Source organism: Grus americana, chromosome 31, assembly GCF_028858705.1.
Source record: "Grus americana isolate bGruAme1 chromosome 31, bGruAme1.mat, whole genome shotgun sequence".
In the NCBI taxonomy this organism is placed as follows: Eukaryota; Metazoa; Chordata; class Aves; order Gruiformes; family Gruidae; genus Grus; species Grus americana.
This window is the reverse complement of record NC_072882.1, coordinates 372,345-389,225: the sequence shown is the minus strand read 5'-3', so window position 1 is coordinate 389,225 and position 16,881 is coordinate 372,345. Positions and strand designations below refer to the sequence as shown.

General features: G+C 71.3%; 2 protein-coding genes across 6 annotated transcripts in view; one reads left to right on the top strand and one right to left on the bottom strand.

Moving 5' to 3' along the window:
• Positions 1-586: 586 nt before the first annotated feature.
• On the bottom strand, positions 587-16,839 carry BAZ2A (bromodomain adjacent to zinc finger domain 2A). 5 transcript variants are annotated; one of them, XM_054807289.1, is made up of 31 exons: positions 15,833-16,042; positions 12,378-12,515; positions 11,277-11,870; positions 10,643-10,828; positions 9,834-10,037; positions 9,213-9,416; positions 9,075-9,135; positions 8,892-9,000; positions 8,614-8,715; positions 8,322-8,532; positions 8,148-8,209; positions 7,973-8,038; positions 7,698-7,889; positions 7,359-7,613; positions 6,771-6,985; positions 6,542-6,616; positions 6,172-6,334; positions 6,005-6,064; positions 5,786-5,921; positions 5,130-5,704; positions 4,605-4,830; positions 4,360-4,515; positions 4,123-4,286; positions 3,741-4,024; positions 3,526-3,658; positions 3,259-3,405; positions 2,959-3,182; positions 2,738-2,881; positions 2,522-2,647; positions 1,072-1,141; positions 606-717 (listed from the first exon to the last, which is right to left on the bottom strand). In XM_054807289.1, exons 2-31 carry the CDS (start codon positions 12,511-12,513, stop codon positions 700-702), a joined length of 5,298 nt encoding a protein of 1,765 aa, XP_054663264.1. In that variant the 5' UTR covers positions 12,514-12,515; positions 15,833-16,042; the 3' UTR covers positions 606-699. The 5 variants fall into 5 exon arrangements, with proteins under 5 accessions (XP_054663262.1, XP_054663261.1, XP_054663263.1 ...); XM_054807287.1 differs by lacking the exon at positions 15,833-16,042 and adding an exon at positions 16,721-16,839 and having other exon boundaries at positions 587-1,141; XM_054807286.1 differs by having other exon boundaries at positions 587-1,141.
• Positions 14,504-16,881, top strand: part of LRP1 (LDL receptor related protein 1) — a 183,774-nt gene continuing 181,396 nt past the window's right edge. The window contains exon 1 of the mRNA XM_054807279.1: positions 14,504-14,508. The gene's annotated coding sequence lies outside the window, so the exon portion shown is untranslated. The remainder of the gene's footprint in view (positions 14,509-16,881) is intronic.

The following is a 16,881-nucleotide window of genomic DNA, read 5'->3' as shown; positions in this document are numbered from 1 at the left end:
GGGCACGGGCCCCCCCAGGGAAGGAACCAAAGAGGGAGACCCACAGACGGCCCCCACAGGGGCTGGGGGGCGCTGGGACCCCCGTGCTTGAGCCCCCACCCCGCTGCCGGGGGGGGCTGAGTGTCAGGGTCCCGCCTGCCCCAGGGGGCCCGAGCTGTAGAGGAGAAGCCGAGGCCCCCCCCGGCCCCCTCCTGCCCCCCCTTTAATTTATACGTAGCGCATTTTGTACAGGTTTTTAAGTTGCTTTTTTTTAAAATCTCGAGAGGTTTCTAGTTTTGTATTTCTTCCTCCTGCTTCCGCGCTCGCCCCCCCCCCCGACAGCTCCCCCCCCTTCGAGGTTTTTTTTGTTGTTTTGTTTTTAAATAAAATGGCAAGAAAAGCAAAATGCCTCTGTCGTGTGGGGAGAGGGAGGGTGGGGAGCGGGGGGGGGGGTGTCCCCGCAGCCCAGGGTCCCCCTGAGCATCCCCCCGTGGCCCAGGCCCCCCCGCACCCCACCCCCCCAGCCCAAGCCCCCCCAGCAGCCCAAAGCCCCCCCCCCAGCCCAAGGCCCCCCCCCCCACAGAGGGCTCGGACCAGCGTGTGTCTATCAAACGTGAGTTATTTATTCTCGAACGCGACACGCGGGGTCCTACAGCTCGTGGGGACATCAACAGGCAACGGGGAGGGGGGCCGGGGGCGGCCCGTCCTCTTTCAACCTTATTAAAAATGAGATTGGTCCTAAAAATATAGAAAGAAATAAATTTAAATTCACAAAACCTGTACATTATCAAAAAGTCACTAAAACAACACGGCTGGTTATAGAAAAGGCGGCCGGCGGGCTGGCAGGGGCCGCAGCTGGGGGGGGGGACACGGGACACACGATGCTCCCGGCGATGCCGCAGCCCCCGGCTGGGGGGCACCGGGGTTGGGGGGGCAAAGAGAAACAGCCACGGGGCCCCCCCCACCCCCCCCCGGTCTGGGCCCGGTGGGGGCTGCGGGTGGTGGGCGCCGGCCGTGGGGGGGGCCCGTGGGGGTGCGGGGGTGGAGGGTGTCAAACTGGGGGCGGGAGGGGGGAACTTCAACTGAACGAACACGAGAACGATACGGAGACTCCCGAAAACTTTCCCACGACGGAAAAAAACCTGACGGATCCGAAACATTACTAAAAAACAAACCACAAAAAAAGTTTGTTACAGCGCAGTTATTTAGATAAAATATAAATATTTATGCGTAATATAAAGTCAGTTCAAATAGACTTCAAATCCACCTCTTATTTCAAAGCAAAAAAATAAAATAAAATAAAAAGTTTCTGAGGTTATCTGATAGAAAAAAGGCTACTTTGAGAGACGGGGGGGGCGGGGGGCGCGGCCGGGGCCCCCCCTGCCCAGGTAGGTGAGTTGTTTTCAGTGCTCTGTGGGGCCGGGGGGGACGCGCCCGGGGCCCCCCCCCAGCCTCGCCGGCCGCCGAACCCCCAGAGCGAGTACCCGTAATATCCTGGCCGGGGGGGCTGGGGGAGCCCTGGCCCCCTCCCTGGCTGCCCATTGCATGGGGGGGACACACGACACCCCGGGGGCAGAGGGGGGGCCCCCCCCCGCCCCAGCCAGCCAGGGGGCCTCCTCCCCACCCAGTGCAACCCCCCCGACCCAGCAGGGGTCTGGGGGGGGGGGGCAAACACCCGCCTGAGACTTCAAGTCCATGTTGGGGGGGAGGGGGTTGGCAGGGGGCCGGGCCCCCCCGGGGCCTGCAGTAGCATCCCTGAAGGATCCCGGTTGTGGGGGGGCCAGGACCCCAGCACAGCCCCGGGGGTCCTCGTGCCGGGGAGGGGGGGCCGGGCTCTTCCTGAGACGTGGAGGCAGGGAAAAGGGCTGTTGGGGGGGGGGGGGCTGCCGGGGGGGGGCCCCCCACCCTCCCCAGTTTGGTCCCTGGAGCCAGGTGGGGAGGGGCCGGTGCCCACCCCGGCCGTGGGTCCGAGGGCAGCGGGGGTTGCACCGGGGCCCCCCCCCCCCCCCGTAAAGTGTCTGCGCGGGCAGGGGGGGTCCCAGCCGGGGTGGGGGCGGCGAGGTGGGGGGGGCTAAGTCCACTTTACTGGCCGTTAATGCATGTAGACGCTGCACAGGAGTGCTCGGACACATTCACTACGAACTATTGCTATTATTAAATATTCCCAGCGGGGAGGATTCGCTTCCCTCGTTTGGGGGGGCGTGGGGGGGTGTGAGGGCGAGGGGGGGCTGTTTCTGTTTTTAATTAGAAAATAAAATTTAAAAGAAAGAAAGAAAAAAACACCTCTTTTTTTTTTCTTTTTGGCTTACACAGTCTGTGAGTTTGTGGTGCTGGGGGGGGGGGGGGGTCCGGGCAGCAGGGGGGGGGCCCCCGCACGGGATCAGCAGGCAGCGAGATCAGCTCCAGAGGAGTCAGTTCTTGGGGGGCGCGGGGGGGGACCCCAGTCCCAGCCGGGTGGCGGGGGGGGGGGGGGGGGCGTGGGGCGCCGGCCCGCCCCGCTCACGGGTTAGTAGCGTGTTTTCCCTGATAAAACTCCTCCCACCGGCTCTCGAAGAACTTGCGCATGGCGTGCCCGGCCTTGCCCACGTCCGAGTCGTCCTCGTTGAAGGTCTGGCAGTTGTCGAACACCAGCATGGCGTCGGCCGCAAACTCCTCCGAGCTCGAGTACCTGCGGGCGGGAGGACGGTCGGTGGCGGCCGGGGATCCCCCCCCCCCCAGCCCTGTGTCGTCCCCCCCCAGCCCCGGGACGGGCGCTCACCCGCCCCGCAGCAGCCGCGTGCGCATGGTGGCGAAGTCCATGGGGTTCTTGATGATCTTGCGGTAGCCGGGGACCAGGCGGGGGTTGACGGGCTCCAGGAAGGGCCAGGCGTCCTCGTGCGACTCCATCTCCATCAGGATGATCCTGCGGGGTACGGGGGGGTGAGGGGGAGCCCTTGGGATGCGGTGGGAGCCCCCCCCCCAGCCCCCGGCCCCACTCACTCGCAGAAGGTCAGGTCGCTGGGCTGGCCTCGCAGCGTCACGCCCCTCCGTTTGGCGGGGGACAGCCCCTCGCCCGCGTACCGGGGCACGGGCAGCCCCTCGCGGCGGCGCGAGGCCGGCCGGCACCGCGGGCTCTCCTCCTCTGCGAGGCTCCCCGCGAACAGACGCCCCCGTTTCCGCTTCTTGCCTCGCCGGGGTGAGATGGGGTCCCGGTACTCCCCTGCCTGCAGGGAGGGGAGGGGGGGGGTCACCGCTGGAGTCCAGCGGGGGGGACACACGACACACTGCCCCGCGACCTACCTGGGAGACGCAGACGGAGCAGAACCAGTCGCCCTCGGGCACCTCCGTCATCTTGGGCCGGTGGCAGTAGAGGTGGCAGCCGCGGTCGCAGCCGTCACACAGCAGCAGGTGCTCGTCGTCGTCCCCGCGCCGGCACACCAGGCAGGTCTGCGGGGACGGGGGGGCTCAGCTGCGCCGGCGGGGGGGTCCCTGCCACCCTGGGGTGCCCGGCCCCAGCAAGAGGGTCCGGCCATCCCTCCCTCCCTCCCTCCCAGCGCGGGTTCTCACCACTCTGTTGACCGACTTCTCCCAGGCGATGGACTTCTCCAGCTGGTAGATGCAAAGGGAGACCTGGGCTGCGCTGCGGCACCGCTCCAGCGTCTGCCGCCATGTCCGGACCCGCGGCGTGATCTCGTAGGCTCTGCGGCGGGAAGGAGGTGCTCAGCCGGAGCTGCTCGCGTCCCGGCGGCACAGCCGGGGGGGGGGGGGGTCGTGGGGCTCACATCTCGGTGGGGCCCAGGCTCAGCTCCTCGGGGCTGCTCAGCACCGCTTTCTCCACCACCACCTCGTGCAGGGGCCAGAGCGGCTCCTTCAGGTAGCGCCGCTCCACGTTCTGCTCCAGCGCCGCCAGCCGCAGCACCGCCAGGTCCAGGGGGTTGGTGCGCTCCCGGCACAGCGGCAGCCCGTCCCGCCGGCTCCGGACGGTGATGTCTTCCAGGGGCTCCACCTTGTGCTCGCAGTACTGCAGGTCGTCCCGTGTGGAGTCCGGACTGGGGCACGTCCAGCCCTGCGAGAGAAGGGGGGGGTGCAGGGTGGGCACCCGGCTGAGGCCACCGCACCGCAGCACCCAGCCGAGGCCACCGTGGCACCCGGCCCAGCACCTACCCGGATCTGCAGGTCCGCCATCAGCACGCGCTGCTCCAGGTCCTCCACCCACTGCAGGATGGAGAGATCGGTCTCGTAGGCTCTCTCCATCACCGACCACCGGGCCAGGGCTTCCTGAGACACGGCGGTGCCGGCCGCCTCGGGGCGCAGGTGGAAGATGGGGTCTGGGGGTGGAGAGCGGGCTCAGCGAGGGACGGGCAGCAGCCCCCCACCCCGGCTGGCGCGGGCAGCCCTTACCGGTGGTGGTGCGCAGGCAGACCTCCCGCAGGAACTCCTTGTGCTTGGTGAGGTGCTTGTGCAGCGCCTTCTCCCGGATGCCCCGCGGGTGCAGCGCGCGAGCCACCGCCTCCAGCTCCTCGGGGTCCTGCAGCCACCACCAGCCGCTCTGCATCTCTGCAAGGCAGCACCGCAGCCCTCAGCACCCCGCCGGGGGCATCGGCACCCCCTGCCCCGGGGGTCCCGGGGCTGGGCTGGGCTCTCACCAGGGGGAACAGGCTGCTCCGTCAGCTGGGTCAAGTACTTCTGTTCAATTTGCTTGAAGAATTTGGTAGGGGGCCTCCCTCGGCGCTTGGGCTGCCCCGGCAGGTCCTGGAGCTTCTCCAGGCTGCCCCGGCTCCGGGGGCAGGCACCGTGGGCCCTGGCGCTGGCGTGCACCGGCGTGGAAGCGAGCAGGGGAGCCGAGGGGTCGTCCACAGGCAGGCCGTTCAGCTGGTGGGGACGGAATGCGTCAGAAGGCCCAGGCACGCACCCGCTCCTCGGCCCCTGACCCCGCAGCCCCCCAACCGCTTCGCTTCTTGCGGGCTTGGCCTGGAGGGTTGGGGGCAGCAGGAGCGAGCTCCCCACGCACGGCCACGAGCACGGCATCCCAGCCCCGGGGCGTCCGGTGCCCAGGAAGGGGGTCCCATGCTGCTCCCCCCAGGGAGATTCCCCAACGCGGTGCCTGCAGGCTGGGGTGGAAATGCTGGGTGCTGCCCCCCCCACTGCCCCGGCCGGGCTCGAGCACGTACCTGCCTGGCTGAGGCCTTGGGCAGCTCGCCACGGGGCTGGCCACGGGGCTGCACGGTGGCTCGCGGCGAGGGCTCGGCAGAGGAGGTAGCGAGGGGGGCTCGGTCGTCGCAGGGTGTCCGGGGCAGCAGGTTGAACCAGGGCCCCCGCTTTTCCACAGCCTCTGGGGCACTCTCCTCCTCTTCCTCCTCCTCTTCCTCCTCCATGGGGTCCGACGGGGCCTCAAGCGGTGGGAGCCCCGTATCCCCCTTGCCGGGGCTGCTGTCCGGGGTGAGGACAGAGTCCTTGAGCAGGGACGACTGCATCTGGCTCAGCCAGGAGAGGAAGGCGGACTGGCTGAGGTCGTGCTGGCTCTGCCCCAGGGGCACCGACTCCTCCAGGTCCCCGTTGAGGGGTGGGGGTCTGGGACCGCAGTGCTGCGACAGCTCCTCTTTGCTCTTCCGGGGCCGGCCGCGGGAGCGTGGGGCCGTGCAGTTCGTCCGGCTGGGAATGGGCACGTCCACCGGCTCCTCCTTCACCGGGGAGACGTGGGGGGACGCCTTCTCCTCTGGGGGCTCCTGGGGCGCCGGCTCAGCCACTGGGAGGGCAGGGGGAGGAGGTGAGATGTGGGGTCCTCTCCTGGCTGGGAGTTTCCCCCGGGACCCCCTTCCCAGCTCACCCTCCGTGCCCTCCACAAAGATGCCGCCCAGGTGGGGCAGGACCCAGTACCGCCGCCGGTACCGGTCCTGGCCCAGAGAAGCCGCCCGCAGCGTCTGCGAGGAATGGAGCAGCTTCTTGCGGAAGAACATCTGCCTCTGTGGGGAGAGCACAAGGGCGGTGACGGGCCCTGCAGCCCCACAGCGGGGGCCGAGCCCCCAGCCCCCCACTGCCCGCTCACCTTGGCCAGCTTCTCGATCTGCCTCTCAAGCTCGGGGATGCTGGACGCAGACGTGTCGGCCTAGGGAAGGGACGGAGCTCTCAGGGATGCGCAGGTGGGGAGGAGACCCCCGAGGGGATCCCCATCTCTGCCCCCCCCGCAAGCGGTGGAACCCGCGGTCACCCCACCTCCTCCTCCCTGCAGGATTTCCGTCCGCGGCTCTCCTCCTCTTCCTCCATCTCCAGGCCCGTCTCCTCCGTCAGGCGGGAGCTGCGCCGGCGCCGCCCGTCCTCCAGGCCTGTAATCTCCGACTCGGGACGTCCCGTCTTCTTGGCCAGGGCGACCTTCAACCTGCCAAGACACAGCAGAGGCGTCCGCTGCCGGCCCCGCTGCCTGTTACACCGCAGCACCGGGCAAGTCACCCCGAGACCCCCCCAGCCCCACGGAGGGGAAGGTGCAGCGGCCACAAGCGGGACCCAGCCGTGCCCGGCGGGACGTGGTGCTGCCTGCCAAGCGGGCGCAGGCAGTGGGAGCCGCGGGCAGCTCCCACCCACCCACCTGCGCAGCCGGCCCTCGATGATCCACTTGTTCTTCCTGTAGTTGGACATGTTCTCCAGGGTCTTGTCGATCTCGCTGCAAGGAGACGGGGGCTGGCTGCAGCGGGCAGCTCCGCACAGCTCTCCCAGGAAGGAGAGGGACCCACGCTGGGCACCGACATGCCCCCGCCGTGCCCGCAGGCAGGAGGGGCCGGGATCAGAGGACGCGCTTGCCCCCCACCCGCGCTCACTTGATGATGAGGGCGCTGCTGTTCAGCTCGTTCACCAGGAAGGCCAGGATGGCGGCTTTCTTCTCGGGGGGCAGCGCCTGGAAGGGCTTGGTCCGCAGCCCGTCACACATGTCCTCGCCCGCCCCGTACGCCGTCAGGAAGCAGCGCAGGATCTCGGAGACGGTGTCGCGGTTCAGGCTGATCTCCGACACCTTTTCCCCCAGGATCTTCAGGGACTGGGGCAGAGCAGAGATGGGGTTGGGGAGACCGCTCCTGCCCCCCGGGGGGTTTGCCAGGAGAAGGGGGGGGAAACCAGAAGGGGAGGATGCCAGCACCCCGTGGATGGGAAAACCAGGGCCAGGAACCCAAATCTGAGCAGGAACAAGCCCAGGGCCAGGAACCCAAATCTGAGCAGGCTCCCGCAGCAGGACACACACGGGAGCACCTCATGGGCTGCCGGCGCTGGGAACCGGCTGGGCGCAGGGAGAGGGTGCGGGAGGCTGCAGCAAGAGCAGCACCTCCCAAATCTGGGCTCCCCTGTCCCGAGCCTGCAGCAGCTGGGGTCTCGTGGGCACCGACACCCCCGACGGGGCCGGGGGACAGGCTCACCTGGCAGTAGGGCGGCAGCCCGGGGTCGTAGAGCGCAGCCTGCAGCAGCCGCACCAGCAGGTCCTGCACCTCGCCCGCGCTGTCGCCCACCCCCAGCAGCCCCTCCTGCAGCACGCACAGGCTGGGCACGTCCTTGGCCGGGTCGATGCCCAGGACCTTGCCGTAGCTCTGGAGGAACTCCACGACCGTCAGGCAGTTGGAGAAGGCGCGGCTGGGCAGGACGAGGCCCGGGATGCGGGAGAAGGCTGGCAGGGGCTGCAGGGAGGAGAGGGGGTGGTCAGCACTGGCGAGGCACCGGGTCAGGCTGCCGGCTCACGAGCCCCCCGTGCCCCAGCCTACCTGGTGGTCCCCCAGGCACATGTCCTCCGTGGGCTTCTTCATCTCCTCCAAGATGAGCTGCTGCCGACGCCGCTCCTCCACGCGCCGCTGGGCCAGCAGACCCTTGTCCGCCTTCCGAGGCCCTTTGCCCTTCTTCTCCTTGGGCCGTGCTTTGTCCTTGCCCTTCTCTGGCTTGCTCTTCTTCTCCTTGGCCTGAGGACAGACCCCGGGACATGTGGGGACAGCAGCTCCATCTGCTCCCCCCTTCCCTGCCTCCTTGCACCCTGTGGACTCACCTTGGACTTCTTCTTGGCCTCCTTCGCTCTGGGGGCTTTGGCTTCCTGCTTCTGCTTGTTCTTGGCCTGGAAGGGACAAGACCAGCTCGGGGACCCGGTGGCTTTCCCGCACCAGGGAAGCCCAGAGCCAGAGGGGCCCCTGGAGCCACCATGAGCCCCCAACAGCCACTCATACCTTCCGCCTCATTTTCTTCTTGATTTTACTCATTTTCAGCTTGTCCTCGTCGCTGAGCACCTCTGTGAGAGCAGAGAGGGAGGGTGGCAACGGGTCGGCCGCTGGGGTCCCCCCCCCAGAGCCAGGCTGCGAGGGGCCGCACCAGCTCCCCCGAGCCGAGGAGGGGGGAAATACCTTGGGCTTCCAGCCTCTTCAGCAGCCGTGCATCCGTCTTGCTCAGCAAGTCGACCATCTTGACCTTGGGAGGCCGGCCCCGACCACGCTTCGCAGCCGGCGGCTCCTTGGGCTTGGCCTTCTCGGCGTTGCGGGGTCGCCCGCGCTTGCCGGTGATGGCCTGGATGCGCGAGGGGATCTCCTCGGGGCTCAGCTTCACCCACTGCAGACCCTGCGGCACAAATCCGGGTCACCTCCCGCAGCGCAGCATGGCGGGGGGACGACAGGGCGGCTGGGCTGCCCCCAGACCCACCTCTGGCGTGTCCCGCTCCTCGTAGAAGTCTCCCACCGGCATGCGGGGGCTGAAGCTGAAGTGCTCGCGCCGGACGTCCTGCACCACGTTCCTGCTCAGGTACTGAGAAGGAGGAAGAGGAGGAAGGCTGTGAGGGGGGCTCAGCGCTGTGGGCCCTGCAGCTCCCAGCAGCATCCATCTGCTGCGGCAGGGGGCTCTGGCAGAGCCAGAGTGGGGGGGTCTGTGGCAGACCGGGACCCCGGGTCGGCCCCCACCCTGCTCTCCCCCGGGGACTGTACCTTGATCACCTCCGGGAACTGCTTCATCCTCTTCCCGCAGGGCCCGTAGTACCAGGTCTCGCCCTGCCAGCGGTGGTTCCCCTTCTTGATCCGCACCTCGCGCCTCCACCTGCGCACAAGGAGCCTCAGCCCGGAGCCGCGGGGCGGCCGGGGGCCGAGGAGGAGGGGGCCGGCACCACGTACCCGTGCTGCAGGGGAAAGCGCACCTCCTCCTGGGTGGCGATGCGCCGGCGGGGGACATCACCTGCGGGAGAGGGGACGGGTCGCTGGGCTCAGGCGCGCTGGCTGGAGGGGGATGCCCGTGGGGGCTCTCGGCCTTACCTGCTGCCGAGGCGCTCAGCGGGGCGGCCTCCTCGCTCTCTCCTTCTGGCGCGGCCGAAGTCTCCGGACAGCTGTCGGCAGTCTCTTCCTCCTCCTCCTCTGCGGAGGGGGCCGGGGACTCCGGCTCCAGCGGAGGGTCGAGCTCCAGGGACCCCGACTCCTCCGGCCCCGCGTGGCTGCTGCTGTGCAGGTCGATGCCGCCGTCTGCGGAGCCAAGGTCAGGGACGTCACCGCCGAGCGTGGCCGCCTTCCTGCTCCGCCCATGGCACCAGACAGCCCCCACCCGTCCCAGGGGGATGCGGCCGTGCATCCCCTCCCCGGCTGGCCGGGGGCACCCGTGGCACGGAGGAGACCCCCCCATGGGGGCTCGTGCCCAGCCAGGGGCGGGTGCCCTCACCAGGGCACCGTTCTCCCACGGGCTCCCCACCAGCACCAGCCGCAGCTCCCCGGCGTGGGCACATGGGGGGTGCCCGCTCTGCCCGGACACAAAGGTGCTGCGGCAGCCGTGGAGGCAGAACAAGGCCAGCGGGGCGGTGACCACCCTCCCCGCCGCGGGGCCAGCTGGTGTGGGGGGTGAGTGGCCGGCTGGGGGGCACTGTCCCGTCCTGGTGTGGCACGTACCGTGCAGGGCGGGTGGTGAGCCGGGGCCGGCGAGCAGCGGCGTGTGCGGGGGGCCGGCGGGCAGCAGGCTGAAGGGGCTGGCAGCGTGGAGGGGGGGGCTGGCGGCGCAGCGCAGGCCGGGCAGGTCGGGGGGCTCCTCCAGGGGGGACTTGTCGCTCACCAGCTGCGAGTCGTCCATCGCATACAGGTCCCCGGTGCCGGGGTCTGGGGGGGGGGGTGAGCACCAGGACCTGGGCCAGGGGCACGCAGACCCACATCTCCGCTCCCAAGGGGCAGCCAGGTGGAGTGGGCGCAGGGGGTGGCCGGGGACCCCCCCAGCCAAAAAGGCGCCGGCAGAAGAGGGGTTAAGGGGTTTCGGCGCCCCCAGCCACGCCCCCTCCTCTGGGAAGCGGAGGAGCCCAAAATGGCCGTGGCGGTGGCGGTGATGTTCACCAGCGCGGAAGTTCAGGCGCTGAGTAACAGCCTCGTCACGGAGCTGGGAAGGAAGGGAAGGAAGGGAGCGCAGAGGAGGCTGGCGCGGGAGGGACGCGGCAGGGACGCGGGCCCGCCCCTGCCCGCCAGCGCCTGCCCAGGGCCGCCTGCCCGCCGAGGCCGCCGGAGAAGGCCTCCGCCACCATCATCACCACCGCCATCGCCACCGCCCGCTGCCCGGAGGGGACGGAGAGGGGTCTGGCACCGCTTCCCCAGGCACAGGCAGCAGCCGGGCCAGGGCAGCGCAGGGGATGGCCATGCCAGCTGAGTGCAGGCAGCTGCCCGTCCTGCCCGCCACGGCCCTGACACCCACCCCAGCCCAGCCGCAGCCTCCCTACCTCTGGCCAGGGACTCAAAGGGCTCCAGGGGGTCTTCGCTGAGGATGGGGGTGTCCTCCAGCCGAGGGGCGATGGGCGACGCGTCCCCCAGGCAGCCGCTGCCCGTGCCGGGGGCCAGGACGGACCCCTCCTGCCCGAGCGGCACCGGGCCGGGGTCAGACCCGTTGTAGCTGCAGATCTTCAAATCTGAAGGGAACAACCGACCAAAACCAGACCCTGTAGCAGCGGGACGTGACGGTGACGGAGCTCAGGGCCCGGCCACCCTGGGGTATCACCTGCCATGAGCTGCCACCATTCCCTGTGGCGGGGTGGTCGGCTGCCGAACCTCTGCCCGGCACCCAGCCACCCCGGGGCTCACGCACGCACCCGCGAGGGGGGGAACGCCGCTCTACCGGCGGTGACGCTGCAGGCTGTGCCCGGCCCGGTTTAACGAGATCCCAACGCTGACTCTGAGTTGTGATGGGCCAAACCCCAGCCGGAACACGGGGCAGGTGGGTCAGAGGGGCTGCAACTCCCCGGGGAACACGACGCCCAACTCCACCGTCCCAGCTCGGGATCCAGCACCTGCCCATCGGGGCCGCGGTGCCCCAGCCCGGAGCTCTGCCCACCCACACCGGCAGCGCCAGGCTCCTACCTGGCTGCGCCTCCTCCAGCTCCATGCTGCCCACCAGCCCGCCCCCGTTCTCCGCGATGGCGGGGGGAATCTCTTTGGCTGCAGCGTCGGCATCTTCCTCACCGGCGTCCGGCTCCTCCGGCGGGCCCGGCGGCAACGAGAAGGGCTGGGTGCCGGAGCCCAGCATGGGGGAGGGCTGCGCGGCCGTGTAGAAGCCGGCCGGCCCGTTCTGCATCAGCTCGAAGCTCTGGTCGTGGAAGGAGTCATACAGCTCCTGCGAGTCGAAGTTCAGCCCCATGGGGCCGGGGGTGCCGTTGCCCCAGAACTCCTGCCCGGCCTCCCGCAGGTTAGTGCCGTGCCCCGGGGACGCCGGCCGGGACCCCCCAGCGACGCCGTTGAGCGGGAACTGTCCGAGGCCAGAGAGCGGGGGGGCGGCGGGGCTGCCGTCCTTGAGACCGCCGGCGCCGGCGGGCGGGTACGGCGCGTAGTCCCAGAGGCAGTCATAGGCGCGGAGGGGCGGCGTGCTGGCGGGTGGTGAGCTGGGGGTGAAGGTCCCTGAAGTACTGGGGTGAGATACAGTAGAGAAGCCATTGACATTCATGCCCCCGTTCAGACCTGCGAGGGAGCCAGAGGAGACAAGCCGGGTCAGCGGTGCCGCGGGGGCATTTCTCGACACCCTCCCTCACACGGACCTGCCAGAGGACAGACAGATGGACGACCCACCCCGGCAGCCATCGAGCCCCCCACCCCAGCGCGACCGCTGCCTGCGCCTGGACAGAGCTGGGCGGTGGCACCCCCGAGACCCCCCCGGCGCGGCTCTCCGCTTGGCAAAACCGGCCCCGCCACGGGGCTTCGCCGGCGTCGGGCTGAGCGCCGCAGGATGCCAGGGATTAGCCAAGCGCTTGGCAGGGCTGCGCCGGATCAGCTGACCGGCCAAATCCACGCAGAGACCCCGTTCCAGCGCAGACGCTTTTCTAGGCCAAGGCAACGGCGAGCACACGACAGACCCTTGGCCCCGGCCCTGTGTGCGGGGAGCTGCCGCCGGCCACGCCACCGCCGCGGTGCCTCTGTCCCGGTGACGCCGGGCTGGGCTGTGCCGTGCCGCCCCGCGGGGGCACTTACTTTTCCCTTGCGGGGGGAAGCTGAGCGGGGAGCCGTGGGCGAAGGGGCTGTCCCCTGAGGCAGGCGTGGGTTTCGGTCCTGAGGCAGCGGGTGCAGAGGAAAGGCCAGTGAAGTTAAAATGGTTGTTTGTTTCCATTTCTGCAGAGGGGAGAAGAGGCACCAGGGTCAACCGCCGGCGGGGACTGGGGCTGCCTGGGCAGCGAGCACCCGGCCCTGCCACCCGTCATCGGGGAGTGTGGGGACCCTCCGCCGCTCCTGCACCGGGGCAGAGCTGGCCCCTGCGGCAGGGAGCCCGGGGAAGCACCAGGTCCCCAACCCAGGGCAGGGTGAGCTCCTGACCCGGAGCTGCACGTTAACACGGGAGGGCGAGGAGCGATGGCGAAAGCCCCCCGGGACCGCAGTGCCCCTCGCCGGGCCCCCAGCGCAGCGGAGACGACGCTGCCTCTGCCATGAGCCGGCCCAGGCCCAGCAGCCCCAGCGGGACGAGCCGCCACCTGCACGAGTGCAGCTCGTCACCGCGCTCCAGCGTCCCCAGGGATGGCCGTCACCGAGAAACCCCGCTTGCCGCCCGCCTGCGCTTCTTCCCGCATTAAACTCAAGCGCTCTGCTCCTTGGCGCCGCCATCCCAGGGCCCCGGCACAGGGCGAGACCGCGGGAGCTCTGGCAGCTCCCAGCCGGCAGAGCCGCGGGGGCCGTTTCCCAGCGAAGCACTGGCCCCCCCCGTGACAGCTCTGCGACCCCACGGGGCTCCGGCACAGCCCGGCACTCCCTGGGGAACCCGGCAGAGAACCGCCTCTGCAGTGACAGCCAGTGCCCCCGCTGCAGCCGGAGGGGACCTGAGCCCCCCCCGCCAGGCGCAGCTCCAGGGACGCCTCCGCGGCAGCCACCTGAGGCAGGATCTGGGCCGCCCTCGTGCCGCAGCCGGGAGTGAGCAGGAGCCCTGAAGCTGGCTCGGCATGGCCCGGGGACAGGCAGGAGCCGCTGGTGACCTTCACCGCCCGGGAGGAGAAACGCTCCCTGCAAAGCAGAGAACCGCGAGGAGGGCTCCTGGTGGGAGCTAGCCACAGGACGGGACCCTGCAGTGCCGCCGGCACAGCCGGCAGCCACCCAAGGGGGTCCCGGAGCGTGGGGCAAGGGAGCAGACGGCGTGGGGGAGCCGAGGCCCTGCGAGCCCAGCAGATGAGATGGGACCCCCGGTACTGGGGAACCCACAGGGGCACCCCACGGGGCTGCCATAGCCGGCGTCTCCCCGTCCTGCCGCGCACGCTGAACCCGCCATTGGCTGAGGCAGCACCAGCTCCGACGACCTCTCCGGAAGGGCCAATGCTGCCACACACTCGGCAGACGCGGCGCTTTAGCAGCAGCTCGTGGCACGGCCCGTGTCGAAACCCGGGCGGGGATTTCATCACACCCTTGCCCGCGTCGGCCGGTGCCCTGTTGGGGGCCGGAGGGGCCAGGGCTGCCGAGCTCTCTCCCGGCCGGCTGGTGACACTGGTGATTCATCCGCCAGAGAAACCCGTATGGGCGGTGACGCGGCTGCCACACGCACGTCGCACCCGGACGTCCCGGGGTGGCCCCGGAGCCACTGCCCCCCCACCCCTGTGGCCCCTGCCCTGACCCAGCCAGGAGCCCCCCGCCGGCACGGGGAAACCGGCCGCAGCGCGGCTGAAAAAAGAAAGAGCCTTTCCGGTCCCACCCCGTGTGTGATGTGCCGGCCGGGAACGCCGCTGCCGGCTTTTGGAGGTCAGAGATGGCAGAGGGACGTGCCGGAACCGGACAGGTGGCGGCCGCAGGTCAACGCCGCAGACTGGGATGGCCGGGGCGCGCGCCAGGAGCAGGGAGGGGGCCGCGGCGGAGGCGGCCACGGGGAGCAGGGCCAGGAGAGCAGCGCTGCGGCCACGGGGGGAAAATAAAAGCCGGGAAGGTGGGAATTAACTACAGCAACGGCAGAGGAGACACCAGCTGGGTGGGGGGGCTCAACCACAGGGCCGGGCTCCGGCCACGGCAGCACCGGCCATGCTGACCACGGGGAGCGGCTGCCCCAGGACGGGGACCGAGGGCTGTGGCACTGCCGCACGCTCCGGCTCGCTCTTGCTCTGGGGACAAACGGGGCCTAGCCCCGGCGTGAGGACACCATGGGCCCCACGGGTGCTGGAGCCGCCCTCGGCACCACCGGGAGCCCAGCCAGAGCTGGGTGCGGTGCGGGCAGAGGCCGTCGCCTTCTGCCTGGGGCTGGGGCTCCTGCCCACCGCGGCCCCGCTCCCCCCCCCCAGGCAGCACGTGACCGAGCACGGAGCTGCAAACTGGGCCACAGCACGTAACCGGAGCTGGCCGCGAACGGGCGAGGCGAGGAGGGCGAGGGCCGGGGACGCAGCTGGCCCCGGAGATGCACCCATGGCAGGACGGAGCCTCGGGCCTGGCAGCACCACTGGGGTGTCACCGGCAGAGACGAGGCGGGTGTGCGGGGGCTGCTCCCCGGCTCCCACCAGAGCGGGCAGAGCCGATGCGGCAGCACCCGCTCACCCCGGTGTTAAAGCCCAATCCCGGCGGCACCCACCGGCACCCGGCCCGGGCTCACCACGCTCCCGACGGCTGTGGGTGCCAGGCGGGGACACGGGGTGCCTGCAGCTGAGCACCGGCCCCTGGAGCTGGGGGACCCAGAGCCCCGGGGGGGCCGTCGGTGCCGTCCCCCTGGCAGGGAGCTCGGCCCCCCCTGGCCCGGCAGCACCGGGAGGCCCCGGGAGCGAGACGCGACCTGATTAAAAAGGACGTTTCAAAAACAACGAGACGCAACAACCGGCTGCCATTTCCCGGCCACTTCCTGCGGGGGACGGACACGGAGGGACACAGCCCCGGGACCGGCCCCCCCGCCCGCCCGCGGCGCCGCACCCGGCGGGGACCCCCCGGTCCCTGCGGCAAGGACACCCCCTCCCCCCCCCCCCCCGCAGCCCCCCCCGCCCGATCTCGCGGGGAAGGGGGCGAGCGCCCCGCCCCCACCCGCCGCCGCAGGGGGGTCCCGGGCCGGGAGGGGGCGGCGGAACCGAACGGGGGCGGGGGGGGGGGGGGGGGACGGGAGGGGGAACGGGGCGGGGGGAGGGGGGAGTGCGGGGCTCCCTCCTGCGTCCGGGACGGGGGGGGGGGGGAACCGCACCGACCAGCGGGGCCGGGGGCCCGGGCTCCCCGCGGCTGCAGGTCTGGCCCGAAGGCCTCACCGGGAGCGGAGCGGGGGGCTCCTCGGGGGCCGGTACCGGGGGGGGAAGGAGAGGGCTGTCTCGCCGGGCACCGGGATGCGGGGGGAGGAGGGGGATGTCTCACCGAGGTCGGGAAACGGGGGTCGGTCTCGCCGGGGCCGCCCCCGGCTCCCCGCGCCGGGCCCCAACCGCCGCCTCCCACCCCCCCGGCCGTTAACGGCCGCCGCGGACCGTTACCCCCCGCCCCCCGCCCCGACCCCGCACCTGGCAGGCGGCGGCGCGGGCCCGGCGGGCGCCCCGGGCCCGGCTCAGGCGGCGCGGGGCGGGACGCGGCTCCGCATGGCGCGGCCCCTCCGCGCGGACCGGGCCGGGCCGGGCCGGGCCGCAGCGCACCGGGCCCGCCGCGCCGAGCGGAGCCGAGCCGAGCCAGCGGCGCAGGGCAGGAAGCGCCTCGCGCCGCCGGGCGGTCCCAGCCCCGCCCCCCACGCGTACGTCACCACCGCCGCGATGGCGTCACCGGGAGCGGCGCGCGCGTCACCGGGGGCGGGCAGCTCGCCCACGTGGGAGGGGATCCCCGCCCCCGGCGGGGTCAGGGCGGGGGGAATCCCCACGCGGGGCCGCCCCCCCCCCCCCCCGGCCCCGGGTCCCCCCCGCTTCCCCCGGGACCGCCCCCCTCCGTGCCCCCCCCCCCCCCGCTTCCCCTTTCGTTCCCCCCTTCTCCCCCCGCAGCCACGGCCCGACCCCGGAGAGCGGCGGCGCCGCGCGGGGCAGCGGCGGACGGGGCGGCCGCGGGCCGGGGCCGGAATCTCGCCGGACTTGGGCGCTCCCCGGCCCGGCGCCCCCCGCCCCCCGCGTGCTGCCCCGGCCCCCGGGATCCCCGGTGACGTCACGCTGCGCAGGGACCGGGGGCGCCTCCGGGTACCGGGGCGGCGGGGGGAGAAGAGGGTCCCGGTACGGGGGGGGTTTGGGGGGGGTGTGTTGTCCCGGCGCGGCACCGGAGGAGAAGGGGGGGGAAATCCCTGCCCGGTCCGGGGGTTCCCTGCCCGGTGGGGGCTCCCGGCCCCGCGGGGGTCCCGGTGCGGCGGGGGGGGGGGGGGGGGGGGGCAGGGAGGGGTGTCCCTGTCTCCGGGGCCCGTCCCGCGCGGTGCGTACCTGGGGGCGGCGGTGCCGGCCCGGTGCCCGCCCGGCCCGCTGCGGTACCGGTGCCGGTGGCGGAGCCGGGCGGCGGCGCAGGTGCTCCCGGCCCCGCGTGATGTCAGCGCCGCCACCGCCCCCTCCGCCGCGCGGGACGCGCCGCCATTTAAAGGGACCGC

Excerpts from the sequence above, each read along its gene's own strand:
- BAZ2A (XM_054807287.1), bottom strand. The coding sequence starts at position 12,513 with ATGGAAACAAACAACCATTTTAACTTCACTGGCCTTTCCTCTGCACCC. Across the intron at positions 10,038-10,642 it reads CTTTGAGTCCCTGGCCAGAG|ACCCCGGCACCGGGGACCTG; the intron begins GTAGGGAGGCTG and ends CCCCCCCCCCAG. Across the intron at positions 6,986-7,358 it reads GGCTGCCGCCCTACTGCCAG|TCCCTGAAGATCCTGGGGGA; the intron begins GTGAGCCTGTCC and ends GCTCTGCCCCAG.